Here is a 25,123-nt window from a genome sequence, read left to right on the forward strand (position 1 = left end):
ACTTCTCCGGGAAATTTCGGACGACTTCGACTCGGACTACGACCAACCAAGCGTATTTGCAACCCTACTGACGGGACCCCATGTTCTGTCACGAAGCACGGTTCTCGACAACTGCGGAGCTACGCACCTTGTTAACAACCTTGACTTGCTTGAATCGTCTTCTATTAAAACGTGCATCGGCGACGAGAGAGTCGACTCAGGAACTGCTTCGTACCCAATCCTAGCAAAGGGAACGTGGATCTTGCCAAAAGCACTAAATGGCCCTGATGGAGACCTCACAGCAGACCTTACGCTCCATAACGTTGGATACGTAGAGAACTTTCACGTTAACATCGTTTCGGAAGCACTCCTCCGAAAGACAGGCATCTGGTACTCCGGATTGGATAACACACTTCGCCAGGGAACGTACAAAAACAGCGTGGTAGTCAAGCATCTTGTTAGGAAGATGAACATTACTTTCTTCGAATATAAGACCGGTTCCCAGTATATTGCTCAGAAGCGAATTACCTCGAGTAACGCAGGAATCGTGAACCATTTGGTGCTTGCAGTACAGGATCCCGCTCGACTCTCGCTTCGTAAACCACCTGATAGGTATGATGACGCCTGGTTATGGCACCTTCGTTCGGGTCACCTCGCACCAGACGCACTAGAACGAATGGTGTCAAACGTGAGAGGAGTAAAGATAAAAGGACCCACGCGTCTGGAATGCGAATACTGCGCGACAGCGCACGCGAAACAGTTAATTTCGAGGCGAACCTCTGAACGGAAAGCAATTCGACCGTACTATAGGGTCTCATGGGATCTCTTCGACTACCCGACAAGCTTTGACAAGAACCGCTGGCTCTTAGTGATCAAAGACGAATATACCGGTCGTCTTTTCGCGTTTCCGCGCGTAAGTAAATCGCACACCTTCGTCTTCGACGCTCTCAGGCACTTCGAACGATGGGTCGCTCGCCAACGAGGCGTCACCCTGTGCAAGCTGAGACAAGACGTAGAACGCGCGGTAATTGCGATAAACGGAATGACTGAGTATCAACTTTGGGCCCAGCATAACGGGATTGAAATCGAAGAGACACCCCCCTACACCAAGGAACCCAATGGCGGAGGCGAACGAGCGGGCCAGGAATTAATAACCCGAGCGATAAAGATGCTCAGCGCAGCGGGCCTGCCAACTACTCTCTGGGTGGAAGCAGTCATGGCAGCCGCCTACCTGTACAATATGTCACCACGGAAGCGAAGAGCTTGGCTCTCACCAATTCAAGTCGAAGAGAGCTGGTTCCGACAGTATTTTCGCTGGTGGCAACCACAATACAGCGCGAGCCTCGCCCGCGACCTTCGCCCCCACTGGGGCTGGACGTACGCGTATGGGTGTAGGGCTTATCCCCTGAAAAAGGACCGCGAAGCGGATAGGAACAGACGTAACTTCAAGGTGGAACCGCGAGGACATATTGGATATCTGGTGGGCTACGTTATGGACGCTCACAACCTATACAGAGTCTGGATACCCTCGCTTGATCAAGTGATTATCACGCGAAACGTTACCTTTGACGAGACGAAGTTCTACTCGAAGGACGATGCAAAAGCTAGTTTACAAGCGGAGGTGGCCGAGACAGTCTCCACGGAGATCTCGGAACCTCCGGCTACGGCGAACCCAGGACTCCAATTCCTCGGACTCGCAAAACCAAGCGAACTCGTATTTTCACTTGAAGAGCAGCCCCTGCCACCTGCCTTCGCGCCGTCGACCGTAATCTCAGAAGAGACAACGGTAAAACGCTCCGCGGTTAACAGCCGACGCGAAGAGGGCCTGCTCACCCCGGAACCGACCCCTGAGCCGGCCGCAGCGCCGGAGGGGACGGACGGGCAAACGACCGGCCAACAAAGCTCCGAAGCGATGGACGCCGGCGTTCCCGACCCGGGGCACGAAGCCCTCTCTGAGGCGGTCGAAGACGTGATATACGTCAAGACCAACAACGAACCTCCACGAGAACCGGCCGTGGAGGCCGACTCGAGTAATGATCTCGGGGGTGACTCCCCAACTCACCCGGTGCGGCCACACTCGGATAATGGGAACGGGCGCGAACCCGAGATAAAGACCAAGCGGGTGTACAACCGCAAGGACTACGGCCAACAACAGGGCAAACCGAGACGATCACCTCGCTTCGCCCAACACTTCGCATTCCTACAAACGGAACGTAATTGGGAAACTTTCTTCCATACCTATATGCCTGATCAGCAGAAGGCTGTGGAGGAAGCGAACCAAGCCCACTATACGCTCCATTGCTTCGTCTTCGCGTCAATACACCAAGCGAAGCACTCCAGAGCGGTCACTCCACAGCGAGTGAAAATACACACAGATGAGCTTATAAAGCCCCCACGAACGTGGAAAAGTGTTGAAAAAATGCCGACCCACCTCCGAAACCTGTTTTACGAAGCGGCCCAAGCCGAGATAAGTAAATTAGAGGAGATGGACGCTTGGAAAATCATTGACGAACACGAAGCGTCTACGAAACCTATTCCTCTAAAGTGGGTGTTCACTTACAAGCTTGATCAAGACGGCTACCTCGACCGCTGCAAGGCACGAATTTGCGTCCGCGGCGACCTCCAGGCGAAGCATCCTCTCGAACAGACCTACGCAGCGACCCTCGCAGCAAGGACGTTTAGAGTAGCGATGGCGCTCGCGGCGGAATTCGACCTTGAAGTAGACCAATTCGACGTAGTCAATGCGTTTCTAAACGCAACAAGAGGACCGAACGACCCGCCTGTCGTCTGCTACCTACCAGACGGCTTCAAACAGAACGGGAAGTACGTCGAGCTCCGCCGTGCCTTATACGGGCTACGAGACGCTCCCCTCCTTTGGTATAAGGAGTTCTCATCAACGCTGCGGCGCCTGGGACTCAAGCCTGCAAGCGAAGACCCCTGTCTCTTCACTTCAAACGACAAGAAAGTGATGGTACTCTTCTACGTAGACGATATCCTCGTCTTATACCATAGGGACCACCGCGAAGCTGCTCAAAACGTTATAAACGGGGTGAAAGCCGAGTATGAACTCAAGGACCAAGGCCCTGTCGAGTGGTATCTAGGCATTCGCGTGATACGTGACCGTGAGAAGCGAACAATTAACCTCGCACACGACCAATATATCGAACGCGTAGCGAAGAAATTCAACCTTATCGACTCGATCGTGCCGCATACACCATTGCCATTCGTCCCGCTCCAGAAGAACACCGCTGAAGCGACCCCTGACCAGGTAAAGCAATACCAAGAGAAGGTCGGCTCAATTCTGTACACTGCGATCATGATTCGCCCCGACGTCGCCTTCGCTTGCGCTACACTCTCGAGGTTCCTAACGAACCCGTCTCTCGAACATCAGAAGGCCGCGAACCAAGTCATTAGATATCTTTATCACACTCGCTACCTTTCGCTCTGCTTCGGTAGCTCGGGGGGTGCAGGTGCCCAAGTTCTCCTAATTGCGGGCGACGCCTCGTTCGCAGACGACGAAGAGACGCGGCGTTCATCTCAAGGGTACATCATCTCACTGTTCGGCGGTCCCATTCAGTGGAAAGCCGCGAGACAGAATACCGTTACCACTTCTACTACAGAAGCGGAACTCCTTAGCCTCGAAAACACTGCTAAGGAGACCATCGCTCTCAAACGCTTATTTCGGGATATTGAACTAGACCTCGGAGACGTATGGAAGATCCATTGTGACAATCGCCAAACGATTCGCCTGGTAGTAGGCGACAAGGAACGCATCTCAACGCGCCTTCGCCACGTTGATATACAGAACATGTGGCTACGCCAAGAGTATGCCAAGAAGACGTTCGACGTGGTATATATGCCTACCGACGAGATGCCAGCAGACGGTCTCACAAAAGCACTCTCCCGAGCGAAGTTCGAACACTTCAGGGCACTTCTAAACCTACAAGACATTCGGGCACAAGTCACAAGAAGCGAAGAGAAACAGGTGCGCGCGAGCAATGCTGGCCCGGAGGCCGAAAGTTAAATTTTGACTTGGCCCCTGGCCAGGAAGCATGATACGCTCCCAAAGGAGCAAAAGCAAGCGTACTTACGCCCCGTAGGGCGGGCTCTTTTAACGACCTCGGAGGGAGGCCGCGTACGTGTCCATCAGGACGTTGTACGCGGGGAGAACAGCCGCCGGCAAGTGTCCTCCAACAAGGCTGTCAATGGCAGCACGGAGACCAGCCGCTTCGGCCACGGCCGGAACCGCTGCAGAAGAGTCAACGGGCAGAGGAAATAATAACTGATGGGCAACCCACGTTGTGGGCCAATCAGAAGGCAGGATTTTCAGAAAATTCAACTGGCAATAATAAGAGGCAAGTACGACGGTTGAATAAAGGAAAGTGCGATTATTGCGCCAGGCGGCGCGCAAGGGCGAATTTCGCCATATTCACATCACTTCGAGCACAAAGACCGAGGCGAATACAACAACACCTCTCTTTTGTTATATATATATTCACAAGAGGCTCTGAATAGCCTCATAATCTTGTATCTAGGCGATAGTAGCGATATGGCCTCGAGGCGCGGTTTTCCAGACGACTACGCGCCGTCTGGGGGGGTGTGTCGTGCTGGCTCCGGGCCTCCGGACCCACTCTGCCGCGTCTCGGCCGCGAGGTCACGTGACCTCGCTCCAGCGACCGTATTCTTAAGCGTCCTTCGCTCCGCTCGCTCACTTAGAGAATACAAGCCGTTTTGTTCCTAGTTGATGCCGCCCGTGCCTGACGTCGGTCACCACAAATAGCTAACTAGCGAGCTTTTTTATAATATATGACCTTACGGAATTCTATCAAGGAAATTATGTAATTCTTAATGTTTGTTCATCGGCAGTCCTTTTTTTTTTTTTTTTTTTTTTTTCAATCAGGTAGTTTATTACACCGCCGCCTTTTCAAGCGTACGGTATTATATAATATCACGAAGGATTCTCCAACACCGGAATGAATGAAGCGGTCCTCCGTGTTAGCTCTTTGTTTATTGTGTGGGTCCCTCTGGACTCTGCGTGGCCCACTTGTCTGATCGAAATCCCATGGCTGTCGTTGTGGCCCACCTCTGATAAAACGGAGCACCGACAATTTGAAAACGGTGTAAGGATATAGACAACCAGCTGCAGAGCTTGACTTGCAAGGCTGCGAGTAAGAATAGTTCCATTTTCTGCATGTTAAATCTCTTGAAGCTGGGCATGAAAGCGGTCACGTCCTTAACTAACACAGCTGCAACGCATATTATGGACTTGAATCCTCTCCTATGAGATCTTGCGAATTTGATTCGCCAACGTCTAGATGATACTTTATGTTAGCGGTGGATAACCGTGTGAGAACAACTCAATTGGCCGACTAATGTGCCGCTGCCTAGTGCCGTGGTAGTTTCTCGGTTTCGTTATTAGCCTGTGGCCGACAGTATGTACTAAGTAATGTTTCCTAAATTCTATGCATCAGCTAGAGTACTAAGCAAATTTGTGCAAAAAAAACGATCGAATTATGAAGGACAGATATCGTAGATAACTAATCTCCGCTTTCTATACAGTCTGTGATGTGTCGACTCAAATATTACACAGTCACACTACGAAAGTAAGTCAATCTAAGACATCGAGTAGGACTCCTATATGTGCGAGGGTTAAATCTTGAGTTTGTTGTTGTGGTGACCGACTACGACATGGGCAGCATCAACTGGGGATAAAACAGCTTGTATTCCCTCAGTGAGCGAGCGAAGGGACGATAGATGGTAAAGAATACGGTCGCTGGACCGAAACTGTCACGTGACTTCGCGGCCGGGACGGCAGAGTGGGTCCGGAAGTCCGGAGGCTGAGGATAACATGATTTTGGCCCAGGAGGAATTACCACTATGAGTACTCTCCGTGCCCCCTTGCAAATGCCCGCCACCACATTGTTCTACAGATTTGCTCGCTGCTTAACATCAAGCAATCAGAAATATTCTGAGCGAGAGAGTTCAATGAGAAATCTGGCAGGATATTGCGTGAATCCTATTCGATGTTGCTATTACCACAATATATGTTTACAGACCTCTCGTCCTGTTTGTTGTGGTCGCGAGTATCGGCAGTAGCTGGACAAAAATGTCTGACCCGGTCCTAGCGCGTAAGATCGAAATAACAGTGGGTCCCGGCCGAGATCGATGCCGTCATACAGTTAAGCGTATTTTCATCTCGGACAACTAGTTTCCCAAAATGTCCGTCTCTATCGTTTACAGGACAGAAATCAACCCGCCGCCTAGTCTGACTGAGTGTTGAAGGAGCTCCACAAAATGTGGCGTGTAAATACATCTAGCCTCCCTACTTCTCACAAGACACCGACACCACTTTGTTTGCTTACTTTGCCAACTTATTTTTGGAATGCTGGTTGCCAAAACCGTGAGTTCCCAAACTTTTAAAACCGCAGTAGCAGTAATGCAGACAAGGGCGGCATCAGCGGCTATGGCTGGCCCCAAAAAGGAACGCAAAAGGAAAACCGAGGACTCAGGCATCCCCAAATCCAAAAAAACGGCACAGAGACGGGGTCGTCCGAAGAAAACACCAAGCAGCCCTTCAGTAGACGCTGAAGAAAAGATTTCTTTCGCTTCACCCAATTCAACGCAAGTCAAGGAGTCGACACCGGCCGCGGACATCCAGGTTGATGCTGCGTCTCCACGCGAACTCGAAGGCTCACCGCCAACCAAGAACCTCGCCGACAAGAAATGGACAGCTTGGTCGAAGCACGCCAAGTCTTCGCCGTACCCAGACTTTTTACGTCCGACGCCCGAGGAATGTCAGACTGCTCACGACATCCTCGAAAAGCTCCATGGCGATGTGGTTCGCGAAACGTTTGCCGATCCAGATGCCCCCTCCCAAGAGTATCCGTATGTCATGGATGCTCTTGTCGTAGCCGCTCTCAGCCAAGCTACCAGCTGGTCTAACGCGAAACGAGCGATGAAGAATATGAAAGTCGTCTACGGCTCGACCTTCAACTACGACGCGATAGAGGAGGGTGGCATGGACAAGCTGATCGATGCACTCAGGCCTGGCGGCATGCAGAACCGCAAGGCAAAGATATTGATGCAACTGTTAAAGGATGTCAAGAAACGCCATGGGAAATGGGATCTTCAGTTCCTCTTCGATGTGAGCGACGAGGAAGCCGTCAAAGAGGTGATGAGCTACTGGGGTCTGGGGCCAAAATGCGCATTCTGCCTCCTGAGCATCTGCCTCAAGAGAGACACTTTTGCGGTGGATGCGCATATCTACCGCATCTCGGGGCTATGGGGCTGGCGGCCGCGTGAAGCGTCTAGAGAAATGGCGCAGGCCCATCTTGACGCCCGCATCCCCAATCAAATCAAGTTTGCCCTGCATTATCAGCTGATCGTGCATGGCCAAAAGTGCCCCGTCTGCCGTGGAAATGGAGATAGCAAGGCCAAGTGCGATTATAAGCTCATGTTGAATGAGAGTAATGAAGCGAACAAATCTATGTCGTAGAAAGCTCGATAGCCAGTGAGAGATAAGCAAGGACAATCTATTCATTTGTTTTTTCGAGCTTCGGGTGAATGTCGATCTAACTCAGCAAGCCCTTGTAGGTCTATACAATGCATTGTTCATCTCATTCAAATGATCAGCAGAACATAGCTATTGATGTACCTGGGATAAGGGACGGACTTCGGGGTCGGCAAGAAGGCCGTAGAATGCGTGGGAGCAAATGATCGGTGACATACGTTCTGCAGACCACTCCTGAAAAAGGGGCCGCCCCACAAAATTGTCCAAGAGCACTGTGAGGGCCGTGAATGTCGTCGCGGCTTGGTCCGATGCCAAGTTTGCACTTTTCCAGGGCCTACAACTGATCCGATCCGGACAATTGTGGACCACTTTGGACCCCGTTCTAGAAGTCCCACACCGGTGAATCTGACTTCATCCCAATTGAATGCGTCCGGGTCCGATCTGGGAGCTTTTTGCACTGTGAGTATGTGAAAATTTGGAAAACCATGACAAAAAAACCCGAGGTGGGATAAAACCCGAGGTGTGTACCATGAGACGAAACCCTAGAAGCCATAGGACAAGACAAACCCAAGTGAAATTGCTAACGTGACAAATGATAATTTTGACGGATCCTGATTTCGACATATAAAAAGTTCATCCTCGCCAGTCTGGTTGATTGGCACTCGAATCATCATCCAAATCACTTCATCCATTTTCTCACCACACCAAACCAATCATGAGCTCATCATCTGCCCATCTTCGCCAAATTGGCATCTATAGAAACCTTCCGACATTCGACGAGTCTATCGCGGGCCTCACAGCCATTGTAACTGGAGCCAATGGCATTTCTGGGTTCAACACCATGCGCGCTCTTCTCGACAGCCCTCAGCGCTGGGAGACCATCTATTGTCTTTCGCGCAGACCTCCCCCAAATGAAATGATGGCCTTACTGTCGGATGAAGCCCGGTCCCGGATCAAAATGATTTCATGCGATTTCCTCGACGATCCCACCTTGATTGCCAAGAGCTTGAAATCGTCAGGTGTTCGAGCTGATCACATCTTCTTTTACTCCTACATTCACAAAGATTGGTCTGAAGCTGAGGCTCTTGTCAAGAGTAACACTGCTCTGCTGAAAAACTTCTTGGAGGCTCTTGAGTTGGCAGACATCAAACCTACCCGCTTTATCCTTCAGACTGGCGGCAAGAACTACGGCATGCATATCGGTCGTGCGCCTACACCGAAACTTGAGTCGGACCCGCAACCGAGGCATCTTGCACCCAATTTCTATTATCATCAAGAGGATCTTCTTAAGGCGTTCTGCGAAAGAACTGGCACAAAGTGGAACGTTATCAGGCCTGCCGCGATTATCGGCTCGTCAACGCATGCTGCAATGAACACGTTCTACCGCTTTGCCGTTTACGCCGCGGTTCAGGCTCGAAAGGGAGAGCCGCTCGTCTTTGGAGGCGACTGGGAACAGTGGCAGTATGAGTACTATCATTGCTCGGCTCGCATGACGGGCTACTTGAGTGAGTGGGCTGCATTGGAAAAGCCTTGCGCCAATGAAGCTTTCAATACCAATGACGGTGGGCCTTTCACTTATGAACGCTTTTTTGCCGAGCTGGCACGATGGTTTGGTGCCAAGGGTGTGATTCCGCCGCCAGATGACGATTCCAAGATGGCAACTGTGGAAATGGGATGCGGGGGCAAGAATTCTCCCCTGGGCTACGGGCCGCCCATGCTGTCCAAGTCGAGCTTCTGCCTCGGAGATTGGGCCAGAGATGAGAGAAATGCCGCCGTATGGAGGGATATTATGGAGGAATCGGGAGGCAAGATCACAAGTAATCCCTTTGACGACATTGAGTCCTTCTCCTTGATGAAGTGGGCATATCACCGGTTTGGCAGCGTATGCTTGAACAAGGCAAGGAGATTTGGGTGGACAGGCTTCGTTGACACCATGGAGAGCATCTTTGAGATGTATCAGGAGATGGGTCAGTTTGGCGCCCTTCCGACGATGCAGGTGGAGTCTGCGCGCCCGCTGTGTTAGAGATCTAGATCAAAACCTGTTCATGGCGCGGGGTTTCAAAAACATCGCAGGATGTTGTAAAGGGACTTATTTTGGGCTCACCTAGTGCAAACCCATTTATCTTGAAGAGCGTATGCGGCCTCAATGTTGCGCGTCGTTATTTTGAAAGCATTTTGTGCACACCACCGCAAAGGTTAGCGACCAACAGGGTGAAACTCGTTTTTCTTCACCATGCATCAAATTATGCCGATAGAGAATAGGTGACTGTAAAACTTTACAAACAAGACCAAGACACATGCAAGGCAACAGCCCTGTCCACTTCTCGACGTCTGAAGCAAGGAGAATGACAATACATTCTACAAACCCTGGTAAATATCGAAGGGCTGTCCGCAGTCGCTGAAATGGGATGATGGGATGATGGAAGCAGAGCATGAAAGAAAAGTACCTACCTCAAGGTAGTAAGTAGACTGGCAGCTCCAGGTAGGCTTTCTTGGTCCAATTTATTTTTAATTCGAAGAATCGAGAGTTGGGTCAACAAGGTAAGAAAATGTCTAAATATCCATTCAATGATTATCAATTCCAGCCACATTCCCACCAAAACCATCAGGGGTTTTCTCTTCAATAGAATCTCCTGTTTTTACTCGCCCAGTCGCTCGCGTGTCCAATTTGTTTCCCTATGCTTCACATCTGAAAGGAGCTTGTGCCATTTCTCCATATCATCTTGACAAATAATTAACTTTTCTCCCTTTTCAAGAGCTGCAACCTGCTTAAACCCTTCACCAGGCCCACCATCCCCGTCAACAACCTCACAAAGAGCCCAAGACTGATGATCCTGCAGCCAATCTTCGTCAACTGTCAGGGGCCCATCCCATCCTCTCTCCCGGCCACCAGAAAAGAATTCGACTTTTTGAAGCTTTCTGTCAATGTCTGCATTCTCTTTAAGAAGAAATTCGAAAGGCGCACGAGCCTCAGAGGCACTCAAATGAGGATTTGCAAAGGAATCGGCGCCTTGACAAGTCGATTTATCCTCAATCATTCTCATTTCTCTCCACGACATCAACTGTTGCTTTGCCTGCTCAAGTTGTCTTCGACATTCGCTAGCCTCTTCCAAGAAGATGGTCGCGTTCTCCAAGTTCGGGAACTTGGTAGCTAGTGCCTCGAGATGATCCCACCCCCAGGTGCCATTTTGATTAATGTCAAATGTCAGCGACCTCAAGTTTGGTGCCATGGAGCCCAAATCGGAAAGCTGATCCGCTGTCATGACTCTCCGTTGCCGTTGCAATAATTCGTATTCGCGCCATTCCAAGCTTCTCAGGGAATATGCGTGGCTGCGTATGATGGGGCTAACCGAAGCCCCAGTTTGGCCGCTGTTCAGCCAGGAAAGATGAGCAAGGGTGTTTGATGGAAGTGCAAGGATGAAGTCTTTGGCCCAAGCCCCGGATGCAGTGAACGATTTTAGGGATTTAAGGTGAGGTATCATAGAAGCTAATGCTCCGTCTGACCGAATCGAGAGACTCTCGATTTTGGAAAAGTCCATTGCACCTAGCCAGAGATCCAAGTTCGTCAGGTTTCTTTGCGCTTCAGACAACCTTAGCCCTTTCAGCCAGATCCAAGCGTTTCCGTAATACAGCCAATTAAGGTATTGATCGGCGGTGTTCCCATAACGCTGAAGCTTTCCCGCCTCTTTCCATGGCTTTTCGTTGAAGCTATACCCCTCTAGATCTAGTGCTTCGAGCTGCGACGAATAATGCGAGCCAGATGGAAGCTCGAAAGGAAAGTTGTATCGGTCAGGACAGTCTGAACATCCTGAACATGAGATTCGAAGCTTGAGACTTTTGATGGTGGAGCACTTGGTCATGATGTTGTGGACCTGGTCCATCGAGTCCAAGGAATCTCCAAGCCCATATCCAGCGTTTCGCCTAAGTTGGGTGGCGTATATAAATCTGTCAATTTCTGTTGGGCATTTGAATGGATGCCGCTCAGCTGACACAGCAGCAGATAAAGCGAGGGCAACTAAGGCAGAAAGACAAAGCCTGTGGATAGTTCGATGCATGGCCGTTTGTGAGCTAATGAGATGTAGTCACATTGGAGTTCTCCGCCGTTGTATATATATGAGTTCTTGCAATCATTCGCGCTTATTAATAGTAAGAATAAATAATAACACGTTTCTCAAAGCCTATTCAAAAAGGTACGTTTTCATATGGAGATGAACAGTGTGCATTCAGGTTTAAGTCACGCACTAATCATGCCAGCAGGCAGCTTTAGGCAGCCATACCTCGCTACCTACTTTAGAAACCGAAAGGATCATTTATGGCTTAGCTTTATACCAGAGACCAGGGTCAGCGTGAATACAGGACATGATGACTAATAAATGGAAAAGAAGGATCTGCATTTTTCAAAGCTAAGAGGCTTGCTCTAAAAGTGTGATAACCTACAGCACGGGCAGTTCTAATTAAGACTAAAACGGCTTACGATCCGTATCAGCCAACAGTTTTGCTGCCCAAGCATCGTGGGGTCTCTGGTCTGCCTCAGGTGGTGTGTCGCATACCGAGGCATCTACCAAGGCAATGGCCAAGATGTCTAGCCTAGACGTGGAGATAGCATGCGACGCTATGCTGGTTGAGATTGAGCTGCCTTTGGTATATGAAGAACTCTTCTCTGACTATGAGCTCCTGATTGCGCTGAAGGGTTCGCCCTATCACCTGGCCCTCAAGAAGCTCCCTGAGCTCGTCGCTCAAAACAAGGACGTCAAACCTCTGAGCACACTCAGTTTTTTGCATACCCAACAACTTTTGTAATCGCCGCCAACGTTCAACTTGACTTTTACGGAGATACCTCTTCCCTTGAAAGCTCGCTTGAGTCTTCGGGCACTGAGGCTAATGTTAAAGTTGGATTTGGCCCTTTTTCCTTGGCAGCATCACACAAGTCGTCTAAGAGCAACCTAAGTCTAAGACAGAGACTGAAACCACTGCAACAGATATGCGCGTTAGCCTGAAGGCTAGTCAGATAACCTTCTGGATATCAGAGCTATTACCGAAGCTACCTAAGCTACACAATTCTTCCAAGATGTTTGGGTTAAATTTACAAGAAAAGAAGATTGAATAGCAGAAAATCAGACCTTTAATAGCAAGGAGTTACGTTTTGCTACCTGCTTTGATTAAATACGTTTCAATTTATATAGACAACGTTCTATGAAAATAAAAAAAATGTTTAGGCTAACGTACATGATAAGCGAGTGAGACAGACAAGCGAGTGAGACAGTAAACCGCGACCGTCGCACCTTGACGCGACCGGCACCTTTTCCTCTACAATAAATCATGGAATCAGCTAGTATTGAAAGAAGGTTACAAATTGCCCTTCAAGCAATGAGAAATGACCCAAAACTTAGTGCTCGGGCCGCAGGTGCACTCTATACAGTCAGTCACGCAACATTAAGCCGGCGACTAAAGGGAATAGTCTCACGACGCGACAGCATGCCTAATTCACGGAATTTATCAGATTTAGAAGAGAAGACAATAGTTGAGTATATTCTCGACCTAGATACGCGATCATTTCCTCCCCGGCTGAGTGGTGTGGAAGAAATGGCCAATCGACTTCTCGCAGAGCGCGACGCGCCTCCAGTTGGGAAGCGCTGGGCTTCTAATTTCGTCAAGCGACAACCATAGCTTAGGACGCGTTTCTTTCGCAAGTATGACTATAAGAGAGCTTAATGCGAAGATCCAGAGGTGATTCGTGGCTGGTTTTCGCTTGTGAAGAATACAATTGCGAAGTATGGTATTGCTGATGCTGATATCTACAACTTTGATGAGACCGGCTTTATGATGGGCGTTATTGCTTCTGGAATGGTTGTTACAAGTGCTGAAAGGCGTTCAAATACGAAGATGACACAGCCTGGCAATAGGGAATGGGTTACAGTTATCCAGGCTATTAATTCCCAAGGGGAGAGCATCCCGCCATACATCATCGTTGCAGGCCAGTATCACCTCTCAAGCTGGTATACAGAAACCTCTCTTCCGGGCGATTGGGCTATTGCAACGTCTGAAAATGGATGGACAACAAACGAGAGAGGTATTGACTGGATCAGACACTTCGACATTTATACAAAACCACGTACGTCTGGGAAATATCGCCTCCTCGTTGTTGATGGTCATGAAAGTCACCACTCCGCAGCCTTCGAGCTCTTTTGTCAAGAAAACAACATTATTACACTGTGCATGCCGGCTCACTCGTCTCATCTACTTCAACCCTTAGATGTTGGTTGTTTTCAGCCGTTAAAGAATGCCTACGGTCGGCAAATTGAGAATAAGATGCGGCGAGGCACAACCCATATCTCGAAGGAAGATTTCTTTGCAGCATTTCACGAAGCTTTTAAGCAGTCTTTTACGAGGAAAAATATCCAGGGAGGTTTCCGAGGAGCTGGACTTGTCCCTTTGAATGCAGAAAGTGTTCTCTCAAAGCTGGATGTAAAGTTCCGAACGCCAACGCCTGAGGAGGGGGTCCCTCAGACACCAGACCCTTGGATCTCTAGGACGCCGAGCAACCCAAGCAAAGCAAGATCACAGTCTACTTTTATTAAGAGTCGAATCTCACGCCACCGAAGCAGCTCTCCAGCATCAATTTATAGTGCTGTGAGTAAGCTAGCCAGAGGGACAGAAGGACTAGGGCATCGGGTAGCATTACTAGAGTCAGAGGTTCAAATCCTTCGAGAGGAGAATGCAATATTAAGTCGGCGTCGAAGGGCTAAGAAAACACGTCTACAGAAAGGAGGAAGTCTTACTATATCTACTGGAGAGGATATACAGTCGCAAAGAGAGGCAGACACGCAACTACAAGAGGAAACGCGACGGAGTAGTGGTCGCAAAGTGAGGTCTGAGACGACTTATCGTCGGTGTGGCGTATGCGGGAATACAGGCCACAACGCGAGAACATGTCAATTTATTGAGGAAACATCCGAAGAACAGGAATCCGAGTAGTATTAATCAATCTAAGATTTCTTGTTATAGATTTCGATATTATTGTCGCGAAGGTCTGGTTTACTGTCTCACTCGCTTGTCTGTCTCACTCGCTTATCATGTACGTTAGTGGTTGGTGGGCCAGCTTCAGATGGATTTCGTTTATGAGTGGCTTGAAGAAATCTGACATGTTCTCCCCTGGAAGATAGTACGGCCATTGATACTGCAGAAATCCGGAGAAGTCATTGAAACAACCAACGGCAATAGCAAAAGCATCGGCAATGCCATCGCGAACGGTGCGATTCCAGGCGTTATCATCGATGTCTTGTCGATTCGCTGTTAAAACGAAGTCACCTTGAAGCAGGAACTGCTCAAGTGTCAGATCAGTTTACTTGTACCTGATTAACAGTCTTGAAGTACGGACCTTGAAGCCATAGTCACGAATAGGCAGAAATGCGTGGACCATCTGAGTACGCTTCGGCTTTTCAGCTACATTCAAGATTGGAAAACCAAGCACAATCTCTGAGCTTGAGCATCCTGGCCGCTGCTTCATCTCCGGAAGATTTTCAACCTTATGGTGAACGATCAAGTAATCCGACGGAGTGTTGTTTTTCCATAGTCTAGTGACATGGTTGTTGCGGTCCTTTAGATCTTCTCTACTGAGGGTATTTTGCCACATGTCGCCGTCTTCGTCATCAATGACAACATTGATTTGTTTCAGCTGCCGAAGAAACAGAAGCATTGTGCGGTCAAGCGCTTTCAGCTCCTTGGTGATCATTGTTTTGTCACATTCCTCGGATAGCTCCAGAAGAAAAGAAGTGTGGCCATGCCGTACAGGTGCTGGAAATTCACACCAAATCGGCGTGACGTTTCCCAAGTCTTGTTTACCATCGAACTTGAACGAGAATTGGCATGAATGGATGTAGATAGTAGCAGCTACTTTGAAAACCGATTTGAAGCCGATTCCCTTCTCGCCGATGTGGTGAGCAGATCCAGATTTGGTGCTTTGCCCAAAGCTGCAGAGAGCTCGAACGTTGCTGTCTGTAAAGCCAACTTCATTGCAGTCTATACGTAGGCTGTCTTTACGTAAAGTAAAGTCTAGAATGGGAACCACGCCAATGTAGCGATTATCATCTGCATTTTGTATCAACTCGAGAAGGAAATGCGTTTCCTTACTGTACAGCTGTTTGGAGACACTAGGCATTTGTTAACTCATTCATCCTTATAAATGAAAAGAAGCTAGGAGTAACTAGTCGTACATTTCTTCAAGTAAGCTTTGTATGCCTCCGCCACTGTTGGGTTGTTCAGCTCCGATTGCCTTGAAAGCTTCCCAATTTTGCTGTAATTCCTCAATAAGAGCTTGCGCGCTCTTTACCGAGTCCGTCATCTGCGTTTCTGGTTTATCATTGAGCGATGGGAGTTCTTATGTAGTCGATTTAGGTAGTGTGCTGTTGTTAATAGTGTCAATCGAAATTGTAATGTTGCTCTATAGCAGTTGACAAGTCGTGTCATTGAACACCTATTAACATGGTCAAAAAGTGTAAATAGTTAAGCGTGAGCCTGGTATCTAAATGGCGACGTGATAGTTTATCTATGGTAGACTAGCATACGTATGGCGGCTTTCTGGTTCGCCATTGCCATCAGGCTGGAAGTTTTAGGCAACAATCCGGTAATTTTATTTCAGTCTTTCTCGCATATACTACCTCTGTAGCACTAGGCACATAACTAGCCACTCATATTGCTAAGGCAGACTTCGAAGGGCCTCAGCCCCACGAAGATGCAGTGATGTAACCATGTAGGTGGCGGAGTAGCCTTCCAATTGGCCTCTGACCGGCATAATCCTACCTTGGCATGCATCGAGATGGCTTATACAAGTATCTAAGTTAGCCACAGCACGTTACTAGTAGTCTTACCCCGCCATGGTTGGCCCCTAATTCCTGTCCTTGATTTCCCCCTTTCACATTGCGACTTGAAAACCACACTCTATACAACCATTTCACACTCAATCTTTGCAAGGTCAATGCCTACTATCAGCCATGCTCTGTGACGTTTGCCTTTCTATTTTCGATGATTTTGATCCAGATGACTCGATTTCAGAAGACGGTGACCACCAGCCTGACGTTTTGTCCCTCGCAGAGGCTGCGATTGATGGGTGCTATATTTGCAAAGATTTCTTTTGGCAGATCATTGACACCCATAAAGGCGAAAATACAGAATTTAAATCAAGTTCTTTCAACCTCTCCCGTCCGGAAGAATCTGGACAGGAACCATTGTGGAAGCTACATCTATCAGCCATTTCCGAATGTGCTAGTTACGAGCAATCTTATTCATTGTGGCCGACTTCTTCGTGTTCTACAGGCATTTCCATTGAAAACCGGAAAGGAGTAATATCATTTCCGGAGTCTGCAAAGGCTGCTCAACAATGGATAGATATCTGTTCTAGGCAGCATGCGCAATGCCTCTCACATCCCCTACCGGCATCATACCCAACTCGGCTACTTGAAATAGGGGAGGCTCAAATACGGCTCATTGTAACAGGTCAAGAAACTTTAAGCGGCCCATACGCTGCTTTGAGTTACTGTTGGGGATCTCCGCCTTTCAACTTTCTCCGCCTTACTGCCGCCAACTTAGCTGACCTGCAATCCGGTGTTCCTCTATCCGATTTGCCTCTTGCTTTTCGAGAGGCCATTTCTTTCGCGCGACTTCTAGGTCTTCAATACCTTTGGATTGATTGCCTCTGTATCATTCAGACCGGCCCAGGTAGCAAGGAGGATTGGCTATATGAGTCTGTTCGGATGCAAGACGTCTATGCAAATTGCGCAATATGTCTCGCTTTGAACCGGGCTGCAAGCCCGCACGATAGTATTATCAGCGGGTCAAAACCTAAGATTATATCACCATTCAAGGTTAACATACCAAGTACTGCTGGTGAGGATGCCTCTCTGTCGAAGCCTAAAACATACACTGTAGTCCCCGCTGGTTACCACGAACTTGCACTCTACTATCAGCCACTCGGATCCCGCGCTTGGGCTTTGCAAGAACGACTACTCCCTGCAAGAGTCCTGGCCTTCGGTGCGGGGGAGGTATTTTGGAGTTGCAAACAACTTCCTCACGCATGTGAGTCTCTTCCAGAGGGTCTCCCTGATAGTATGACGGCGGAATATTATCAAATTCCTCCAGTTCCAATTGCCATGGAGCCAGATGACCTTTTCACAACATGGCTTCAGATCGTAGAAGAGTATACTAGCCGCGACCTCACTTATCCCAAGTCCGACAAACTCGTTGCTTTCTCCGCAATCGCAGCGCTCATGAATTCGACCACAAGGGATGAATATATCGAAGGCCACTTTTGGAAAACTATTCCTAGAAGTCTTTGTTGGAGCGGCAGCGAGTACAACCATTGGGGGCCTGGTCTACGTCACACAGTAAGAAGACAGTATTCAACGAGCGATGAAAGGCAAGGCATTTTCCATAAGCCCCCAACCTGGAGTTGGGCGTCGGTAGATGGGGAAGTGTTTTTCAACGAGTCCAAGTTTCAATTTGACGACATGTCTCGCATCATGGATCATGACGTATCCTTGGCATATGCTAAACGATACATCAAAAGCATCGGGAAGAGAGCATTTGATGATACAACACTACCGTCAGTAGCTTTGGAACTTAGTGTCTTCGCCATGGAAGGGAAGTGGAAGAAGGATGCTGGTGAGAAGCACCACTGGAGTACAGGTGTTACATTTTGCATTGACGACTCCCAAGGCATTAGAGAGGAGGTTGAAAGTGTCTGCGCGGTTCCAGATGAACTTCCCAGAATACCAATGGGAGAAATCGAGGCAGTGTTTTGCCCCTTGATCTTAACTAAGGCTCATGACAGGATCGCGGGGTATGATGGATCCGAATACGTTCTGGGTGTATTCCAGATAGGATCAGAAATGTTAATGGACGGTCATACTGTGTTTGAAAGGGTAGGAAGCGGGTTTCTTAAGTTGAAGCCTGGAATACAATGGAAGGATACGGTAGAAAATTTGGGTATGCAGCGGAAGACTATTATGCTAGGCTAATAGTTTCTCCATCAAGTATTAAGATGGGGCTAGTAGACTAGCGTTCCGTCAACTTCTGTACGACCTTTTTTTCGCCTAGGTTAGAGTAAATCAATCATAGCCCTTGTTAAAAGTCCTGCTATTTCATTTACTTTGACCTGGACATATTTCTTCTGTATTACTTCTAAGCGTCAAGGTTAGAGACGACCATATCTTTGAGCACATAAACATGTGTTAGAACTTCTGAGCCAAACTCAATTCAACAGACTACTTTGTACGGAAGGTTTTGCGGAGCATTAACTATAATTTAAAAGTGGGAAGCCGAGGAGTTGGCAAACTGAGGCCTCAGTTGATGGGATAAAGATAAACTACCTAGGTATTCGAAAAAGCCGTGTCGGGTAGGTTTTCGCGTGGTCCATCGTCAGACATCAGCAACAATGAAAGAGTGATCAATTCAATAGCCGCACTCAGCCAGTAGTCCCATACTTGAACTGCGACTTGCCTGCGGGTTCATAGGACTGGTGACGCTGGTCCCAATGAACACCGACCCCGTTCATGCCGTGACACAAAAAGTGACCCATGTTTCAACTAACAAACTCCACAGAAATTATTTCTCAGACTTTCGAAAGACGACTCTCAAGACGAGAACTTCGCTTCGCACTGCGCTTGGTTATCTGGTTTTGACATTGGAGATTTTTACTAAAAGCCTTAGAAGAAGCCGTTGGAATAATTTTTGGAGGTTTTCATGTTGTAAAGTCAAGGAACACTTTTGGCTTGCATTGGTGTATTTGGGTCTTGCGTAAATCCCAGCCCAACGGACACCAACCAATCGGTAGCAGTCAAAAGGCTCAGCTGTCAATATTGTCAGCGCAAGCCACCTGCACCCTCAATGTTGTTAGCGATTCCCACTCTGGGAATCAATAGTGCCTTTTTGGGCTAGCGCACGCCCGGTTTTCGAAGCGTGCAAGAGTCTGGACTCAACTCGCTCTGGGTGCTGTCATTAACCTGTGCTGCAGTTGATGCTTTTTAATGTTTGTGGCGCCTTCGACCGCGCTGAAGTCCCAGGAAATCTGCATGCCAACGCATGCATGGTATCATTATCCCAAGGCAGAAGAGGATTTATCTGAGACGTGTTGCTTTTGAATGGTTTGACCCTCTCTAGTTACGTTCGATGTCGATTGATCGACTGATAATCGGCCATGCCGACATGTCCAGCACATCTGCTTGAGATCTGCCCTTTCTTCCGTCCGAGGCCTGACCTGAATGCACCACTCAGCTTTGAACTCAACCTCCTTGAATGAGGCTAATCTGCAGCTGTCGACGCAGAGGGGAACTATCACGGGATTGATCGCTTGCAAATGCAGTGCCCAGCTATGCTTGAGGAGCATGGTGCATACAATCTTTTTAGCACCAAGGTGTATAACGATGTCCATGCCTAATTGCTGCCTCAATCATCACAGAGCTATAAAAGGTCAACCTGTCTTTCACTCGAGGTAGCTATTTCATACCAAAGTATTCGTTCTCCTTCAAATCAGCCAGATCACACACTATGCTCCTAAAAAAGTTCTTTCTCGGCGGACTGCTTTTATTAGGGCCTGTGGAGGCATCTCCATACCTCCAGAAGCGTGCGAATGAGTGCAACCGCGATAATCTGTTCCGATGTCTTATAGACACAAGATACACTGTTCAGGCGGTTGCTTACTGTAGCGGTCTCTCACCATTTACAACAACGGTGAAGACAGTCACGGCGACGTCGTATGTGTCAATGGCCCATCCCTTTCTTATGAGACACGTTTATTAACACTGGGGTTCAAAGCACCCGAGCGATTACGACCATCGTTGGACGGACTGAGACAAACACTATCACGTCTACCACCACGGTATTTACAACTACGGTGCCCGTTGCTACCGAGACCATTACTCGTCTTGCCCCCACAAAACGTGATGTTGAGGAGCGTGCAGCTGCGCCTGCTTCACCACCGAAATGCGTAACATCCGGGACTTCATACCCGGCATCTCGCATCACTTCAGCCTGCTCGTGCATCGGAGTGCCGGCTCGTACCGTCTCGGCGACGGCAACGATCTCCACGAGGACTGTTACAGAGGTAGGCACACATCCAGACCGCTATTCTACTTTTAAAATTCTCTCAAGTACTGACCTGCCTGCCTAGAAATCTACAGTAACAGTCACAATAACAGCAGCTGCGACCTCATGGGTCACCGTCTCAACTGCGACGACAGCCGGAACGGTGACTGTGACGGTTGAGCCGCCCCCGGCAGTGACCACCAATCTCTTGGTGAATGGCGACTTCGAAACAGCCGGAAGTCCTCCTCGCGGGTGGGAGATTGTCTCATCTTCAGCCACTGTCGCGTTGGCCACGAGACAGTACGGCTCGAGAAGCACCGCCCTCATGCTCAATCCCGCTATCGGAGGTGTAGAGCCGGTCGCAATGGTGCGGCAGTTGTTCTCCGTGCCGATAGAGGGGTTTTATGTCGTCTCTTTTGATTACATTATAATACCCAAGACGCCGAGCCTTCCACTGGGCAACAAGATTGAAATGAATATCCTCACGGAGCACGACGAAAAGATCCTATCACCGGAAAATATCGTTTTGATATGGGACAGCACGAACAACCCGTACTGGCAAACGTACAGGTCGGGGCCGGTTAGCTTGCCGAGGGTGGGACACGTTGCTATACAGTTCGACCTCTTCAACGCAGACGAAGACATAAACCATGGAGCGAACATCCTTCTGGACAACGTCGAGATTAAAAGCTTTGCCGAAACTACCTAGGAAATTAGTTATTGGCCTTTGTTGTAATTTTTTTCATTCGTTAGCTAGTTGCTTTTTCTATGTGCCGATCGAAGGTAACAGTTAATGCCGACCGGTTTTTTCCACATCTTCAGAGTCATAACGGATCAGGACTGACAAATGATTTACGGACGCTTTCATTATTGCAGCCCGACCTGTCGCCCTGCTCAAGTGTGTCAAATCCGTCTTCCTTTACGTTTTACATTTATGTAGTACGTCTTTATCTTGCATATAACTAAGTCCGTAAACTTCGCTACATGTCAAAGTACCAACCTGCGCATAGCAATTGACCCATGAAATCCGACCTACAGGCTAAGCTGGTGGTTGAAGATTCCTTTCCCTCTCCAAGAATTAAGCGATTGGTTGCATATGCATCTCCTAAGTGATTGGCCAGAATGAAAGAAATTCCACTTTGGTTGTAGTAAAGAGACAAGTTCTCAATCGATCTCATCATTATCCATTCCAATCCCAGGGATCAAATGATATAATGAATACCCTCACTAAACATGGGTTAAACTTAGACCAGAAGGTTACCCTGTACAGTTTGGTACAATAGGGCACTATTTAGTACTTAGTTGGGATTCTATTTGTTTTGGTTGATAGATGAGGTATTTATCAGGCTAGCCTTCTGGTTGGTACATGTCTTGTGACTCTGCATCCTGGATCCTGCATCCAATGTCGTCAGCACTGAGGCGCCCATGTGCTACCCCTCAAGACCTCGGAGTTTTGTACAAGGCTGCCGCCCAAAGGTGTCATCAATTTTCACCATTAGCAACTTCCGCTACCACGCCCGTAGACAAGACACCCCATGGATCCTCTGTCTATTACTGCCAGTGTCATCACCGTCGTAACCCTTGCTGGGCAATGCGCCAAATCCTTCGCTTGTCTCCGCAACGTCTACAAAACGCTTCCCGGCAGGCTTCACGCGCTGAATAATGAAGTAACCGACATCAATGCTGTCCTGATAGATGTGGCGACCCTGCTGGGAGAGCGAGGGAAACACAACATACCACTAGACGAGCAGAGCCAAATCGCGCATATCGTGACTCAGTTGACTGAGAAGCTCACCGAACTCAGAAGTATCATCGATGCACTGTCAACTTCCAGCAGTCGCGCGAACATCCCCATAGTCCAGGCCAGAGCCTGGTCTAAGGTGCAGGAAAAATTATCACGCCTACAGGAAGATATCAAGAACGCCAAAAGCCGCTTGAACGTACTCTTGGGCGCATCAAACTCGTACGTCCCACAGCAACTTGACAGTCATTTGCTCTTGTACTAACTGTCCTCAGCCGCGACCTATTACATATTCGAATGCAAGTCGAGGCCATTAGCGCCCATACAATTATCTCTCCTCAATTCGAACACGATTTAAAAAAGGATGTGCTTGGCATTGTATCTCATCACGGAGATGAGATCGCAAGCTCTCTGGGCGAGATCAATCGGACTGTTGACGAAAGATTAGCCAGGATTGAAGAGATGATGAAAGCTCAAGGATCTCGATTTTACCAAGGGCAGGAGAACAGACTGGGTCCATATTACGGCGTTGCAGCTCAACACCGCCGCAGACATTCCCAAGCCGAGAAAGGGAATAACGTCCGTCAGCCTCTGCATTCGCGTGCTGATGCAGTAGGGATACAAATGATGCGGTACTCGGCGAACTGTCGTCCGGGATGCCCCTGTATCTGTCACAAGCAAAAGCGTTCCTCTTCACCAGCTTTCTTGGACCGGCTATTCGGTCAGCTCTTCATGGGATACAGTGGAGTGCCGGGACTGAACTCAAAATGCGACAATCCCACTTGTGAGGTCTCCCAAACCACGCATGTCAGCTTAGAGTACTGGTTCCCTCTGGGGCTCTTTTGGTCTCAGATTATCCGTGTGCAAGCTGGCTATCAACCAAACCTCGGACCAAATTTCCAAATGACAGTGATGAGAAGGATACCAGACAGTTCCCAAGCTATCGAATTTGCACTTATCGGTAACATTGATGGCCTGAAACACCTCTTCAAAACCGGACAGGCGTCAACTAGGGATGTCAGTTCCACCCGTGGATACACACTGCTACGCTGGGCTCTGTATGGTAATCAGTGGCAAACCAGCAAGTTCCTCATGCAAGCAGGTTGCGATCCAGACTATCATCCAGCGAATCCTATCGAGTATACTCCTAGAAACAAGGCATTGGATGTCATTTTACAAGGTCAGCTCAGAAAAGAAGACGAAGAGGCCCTGCGACCTGTTGCCATGGATAGCGAATGGATCGACGACCAGAATTACAGTCCGTTGCACAAATCTGTACTGGGGTTGTCGAGCATAAGCATAGAGAACGCACTACTCCAGTGTCAGGATGATCTCGAAGCAGTCGACGCAATGGGTCGAAGCGCTCTTTTTTGGGCTGCTTCGCGCGGAGATGATCGAACGGTCGCGATACTCCTAGCCTCTGGAGCCGACCCAAACAACATAGATTATCAGCTTGACACCCCCCTCGCATTTGCAGCAGATAATGGACATACGAAATGCGTTCGCCTCCTCCTCGAAGCAGGCGCTGACACGGAACCCAAGAGACCTCCAGGCATAAAATTTAGTAACCCTCTCAATCGCGCTTCTCGGAGCGCCACCGATCCACTTACTCTCAAGACGTTGCTGGATTTCGGCTCGGACATTGAGTCCTGCGGCATCGACGGCAGAACGCCCCTGATACATGTAGCTCGCAGAGATAACGTCAGCTTTGCACTCCTGCTCCTAGAATATGGCGCCAACATCAACGCCACTTCTATCACTGGGCAGACACCTCTGACTACGGCCATCACACACAACAGCCATGGTGTTCTACAGTTATTGCTCGACCGCTGGTTTGAATACAGCCAGTGTCCTCGTCTCAGTGGTGGTCATTTGCTTCAGGTGGTTACTGAATATGCCGACCTCGAGACTATCAAGATCCTAGTCCAGACTGACCACTTGCATTTAAAGTATGATCATAGTTACGGTTTATATGACTATGAGAAGCAGTTGAAAGATCGGATCGGGACAGATGAAAAGTTAGAGTCGGCTTTCAAAGAGTTAATGACCGTCATCAACACCGATCCGTATCAAATGCAGGGGCCCGAGTCCCTAGCAGAGGCGGGGCTGCTAGCTGGTCCGCATAGGCGTCAGACGGACCTGTCGGACCCTGGGTCAATCTGCTCAATCTCGAGTTCTACTTCAGATGAAGAGTTTGTGGAGGCTCTCGAGCACCTTGATCTCGGCGCCATTCAGACTAACGCGAGCTCGTCGTGATCCTGGACAATTCTTTGTTGATGCTCTTCGTCTCTATTGCAGCTCTTGGGGGAGGGGCGATTTTGGGCTCTCGAAATCTGGTTTCAAGACTTTAAGTGTGGCCACAATACCGCCATGGACGAAGCACGTGGTCTACTTGTGGTTGGTTGATCGTGTCCGTGTGCCGAGGCCGCCGCGTCGGCTTTTTGCCTACTGGCAAAGTAGGTCTAGGGCGCAAGTATAGTTAGGGCAAAATGACAGAAATCGTGGAGTCTGACAAAGAAATGCTGGTCTTATCTCTTATCGGCCCAGGCATTTCTGACGACAAGGAGCTGGTGATATGGTGTGATGCCCCAGAATTTGGCAGTTCTTGGTGACCTTCCAGGTGATGCTTCTTACGTTGGCATGGATTCCAAAGTCGTCTTCAGTGAGGTAGATTACCAGCGTCTTAACTAGCTTATCGAGTAACCAATGGCGGGTATCGCAGGGGTCTATCTCAAAAGGAGGGCGGGAAAGATCAAGCTCAAGGAATAGAGCTGGCGTCCGTGTTCGTTTTTGACGGCAAAAAAAGTGTAATATCG

At 48.8% G+C, this 25,123-nt stretch overlaps 9 protein-coding genes across 9 annotated transcripts; 7 read left to right on the forward strand and 2 right to left on the reverse strand.

The window, feature by feature from the left end:
- Positions 1-6,415: 6,415 nt before the first annotated feature.
- Positions 6,416-7,474, forward strand: CTRU02_215077 (base excision DNA repair protein; the record flags this gene model as incomplete). Its single annotated transcript, XM_036731970.2, has 1 exon — positions 6,416-7,474. One exon carries the CDS (start codon positions 6,416-6,418, stop codon positions 7,472-7,474), a length of 1,059 nt encoding a protein of 352 aa, XP_036576358.2.
- A 730-nt stretch (positions 7,475-8,204) lies between these two features.
- CTRU02_215078 (nad dependent epimerase dehydratase family protein) lies at positions 8,205-9,512 on the forward strand (the record flags this gene model as incomplete). Its single annotated transcript, XM_036731969.1, has 1 exon — positions 8,205-9,512. One exon carries the CDS (start codon positions 8,205-8,207, stop codon positions 9,510-9,512), a length of 1,308 nt encoding a protein of 435 aa, XP_036576357.1.
- Positions 9,513-10,128: 616 nt separating this feature from the next.
- On the reverse strand, positions 10,129-11,544 carry CTRU02_215079 (uncharacterized protein; the record flags this gene model as incomplete). Its single annotated transcript, XM_036731968.1, has 1 exon — positions 10,129-11,544. The coding sequence occupies one exon, from the start codon at positions 11,542-11,544 to the stop codon at positions 10,129-10,131; it is 1,416 nt and encodes a 471-aa protein (XP_036576356.1).
- A 523-nt stretch (positions 11,545-12,067) lies between these two features.
- CTRU02_215080 (uncharacterized protein) lies at positions 12,068-12,289 on the forward strand (the record flags this gene model as incomplete). Its single annotated transcript, XM_036731967.2, has 1 exon — positions 12,068-12,289. One exon carries the CDS (start codon positions 12,068-12,070, stop codon positions 12,287-12,289), a length of 222 nt encoding a protein of 73 aa, XP_036576355.2.
- A 675-nt stretch (positions 12,290-12,964) lies between these two features.
- On the forward strand, positions 12,965-14,464 carry CTRU02_215081 (transposase; the record flags this gene model as incomplete). Its single annotated transcript, XM_070206361.1, has 2 exons — positions 12,965-13,138; positions 13,217-14,464. 2 exons carry the CDS (start codon positions 12,965-12,967, stop codon positions 14,462-14,464), a joined length of 1,422 nt encoding a protein of 473 aa, XP_070059920.1.
- An 85-nt stretch (positions 14,465-14,549) lies between these two features.
- CTRU02_215082 (heterokaryon incompatibility) lies at positions 14,550-15,830 on the reverse strand (the record flags this gene model as incomplete). The annotated part of the gene is made up of 3 exons (XM_036731966.1): positions 14,550-14,810; positions 14,868-15,639; positions 15,703-15,830. The coding sequence occupies 3 exons, from the start codon at positions 15,828-15,830 to the stop codon at positions 14,550-14,552; spliced, it is 1,161 nt and encodes a 386-aa protein (XP_036576354.1).
- A 4,199-nt stretch (positions 15,831-20,029) lies between these two features.
- Positions 20,030-21,275, forward strand: CTRU02_215083 (uncharacterized protein; the record flags this gene model as incomplete). The annotated part of the gene is made up of 3 exons (XM_036731965.1): positions 20,030-20,235; positions 20,297-20,585; positions 20,652-21,275. 3 exons carry the CDS (start codon positions 20,030-20,032, stop codon positions 21,273-21,275), a joined length of 1,119 nt encoding a protein of 372 aa, XP_036576353.1.
- Positions 21,276-22,101: 826 nt separating this feature from the next.
- CTRU02_215084 (ankyrin repeat domain-containing protein) lies at positions 22,102-22,572 on the forward strand (the record flags this gene model as incomplete). The annotated part of the gene is made up of 1 exon (XM_070206362.1): positions 22,102-22,572. One exon carries the CDS (start codon positions 22,102-22,104, stop codon positions 22,570-22,572), a length of 471 nt encoding a protein of 156 aa, XP_070059921.1.
- A 638-nt stretch (positions 22,573-23,210) lies between these two features.
- Positions 23,211-24,563, forward strand: CTRU02_215085 (B-cell lymphoma 3-encoded protein; the record flags this gene model as incomplete). Its single annotated transcript, XM_036731964.2, has 1 exon — positions 23,211-24,563. The coding sequence occupies one exon, from the start codon at positions 23,211-23,213 to the stop codon at positions 24,561-24,563; it is 1,353 nt and encodes a 450-aa protein (XP_036576352.2).
- Positions 24,564-25,123: the final 560 nt, after the last annotated feature.

This window comes from Colletotrichum truncatum (assembly GCF_014235925.2).
Source record: "Colletotrichum truncatum strain CMES1059 chromosome Unknown Contig_0013, whole genome shotgun sequence".
In the NCBI taxonomy this organism is placed as follows: Eukaryota; Fungi; Ascomycota; class Sordariomycetes; order Glomerellales; family Glomerellaceae; genus Colletotrichum; species Colletotrichum truncatum.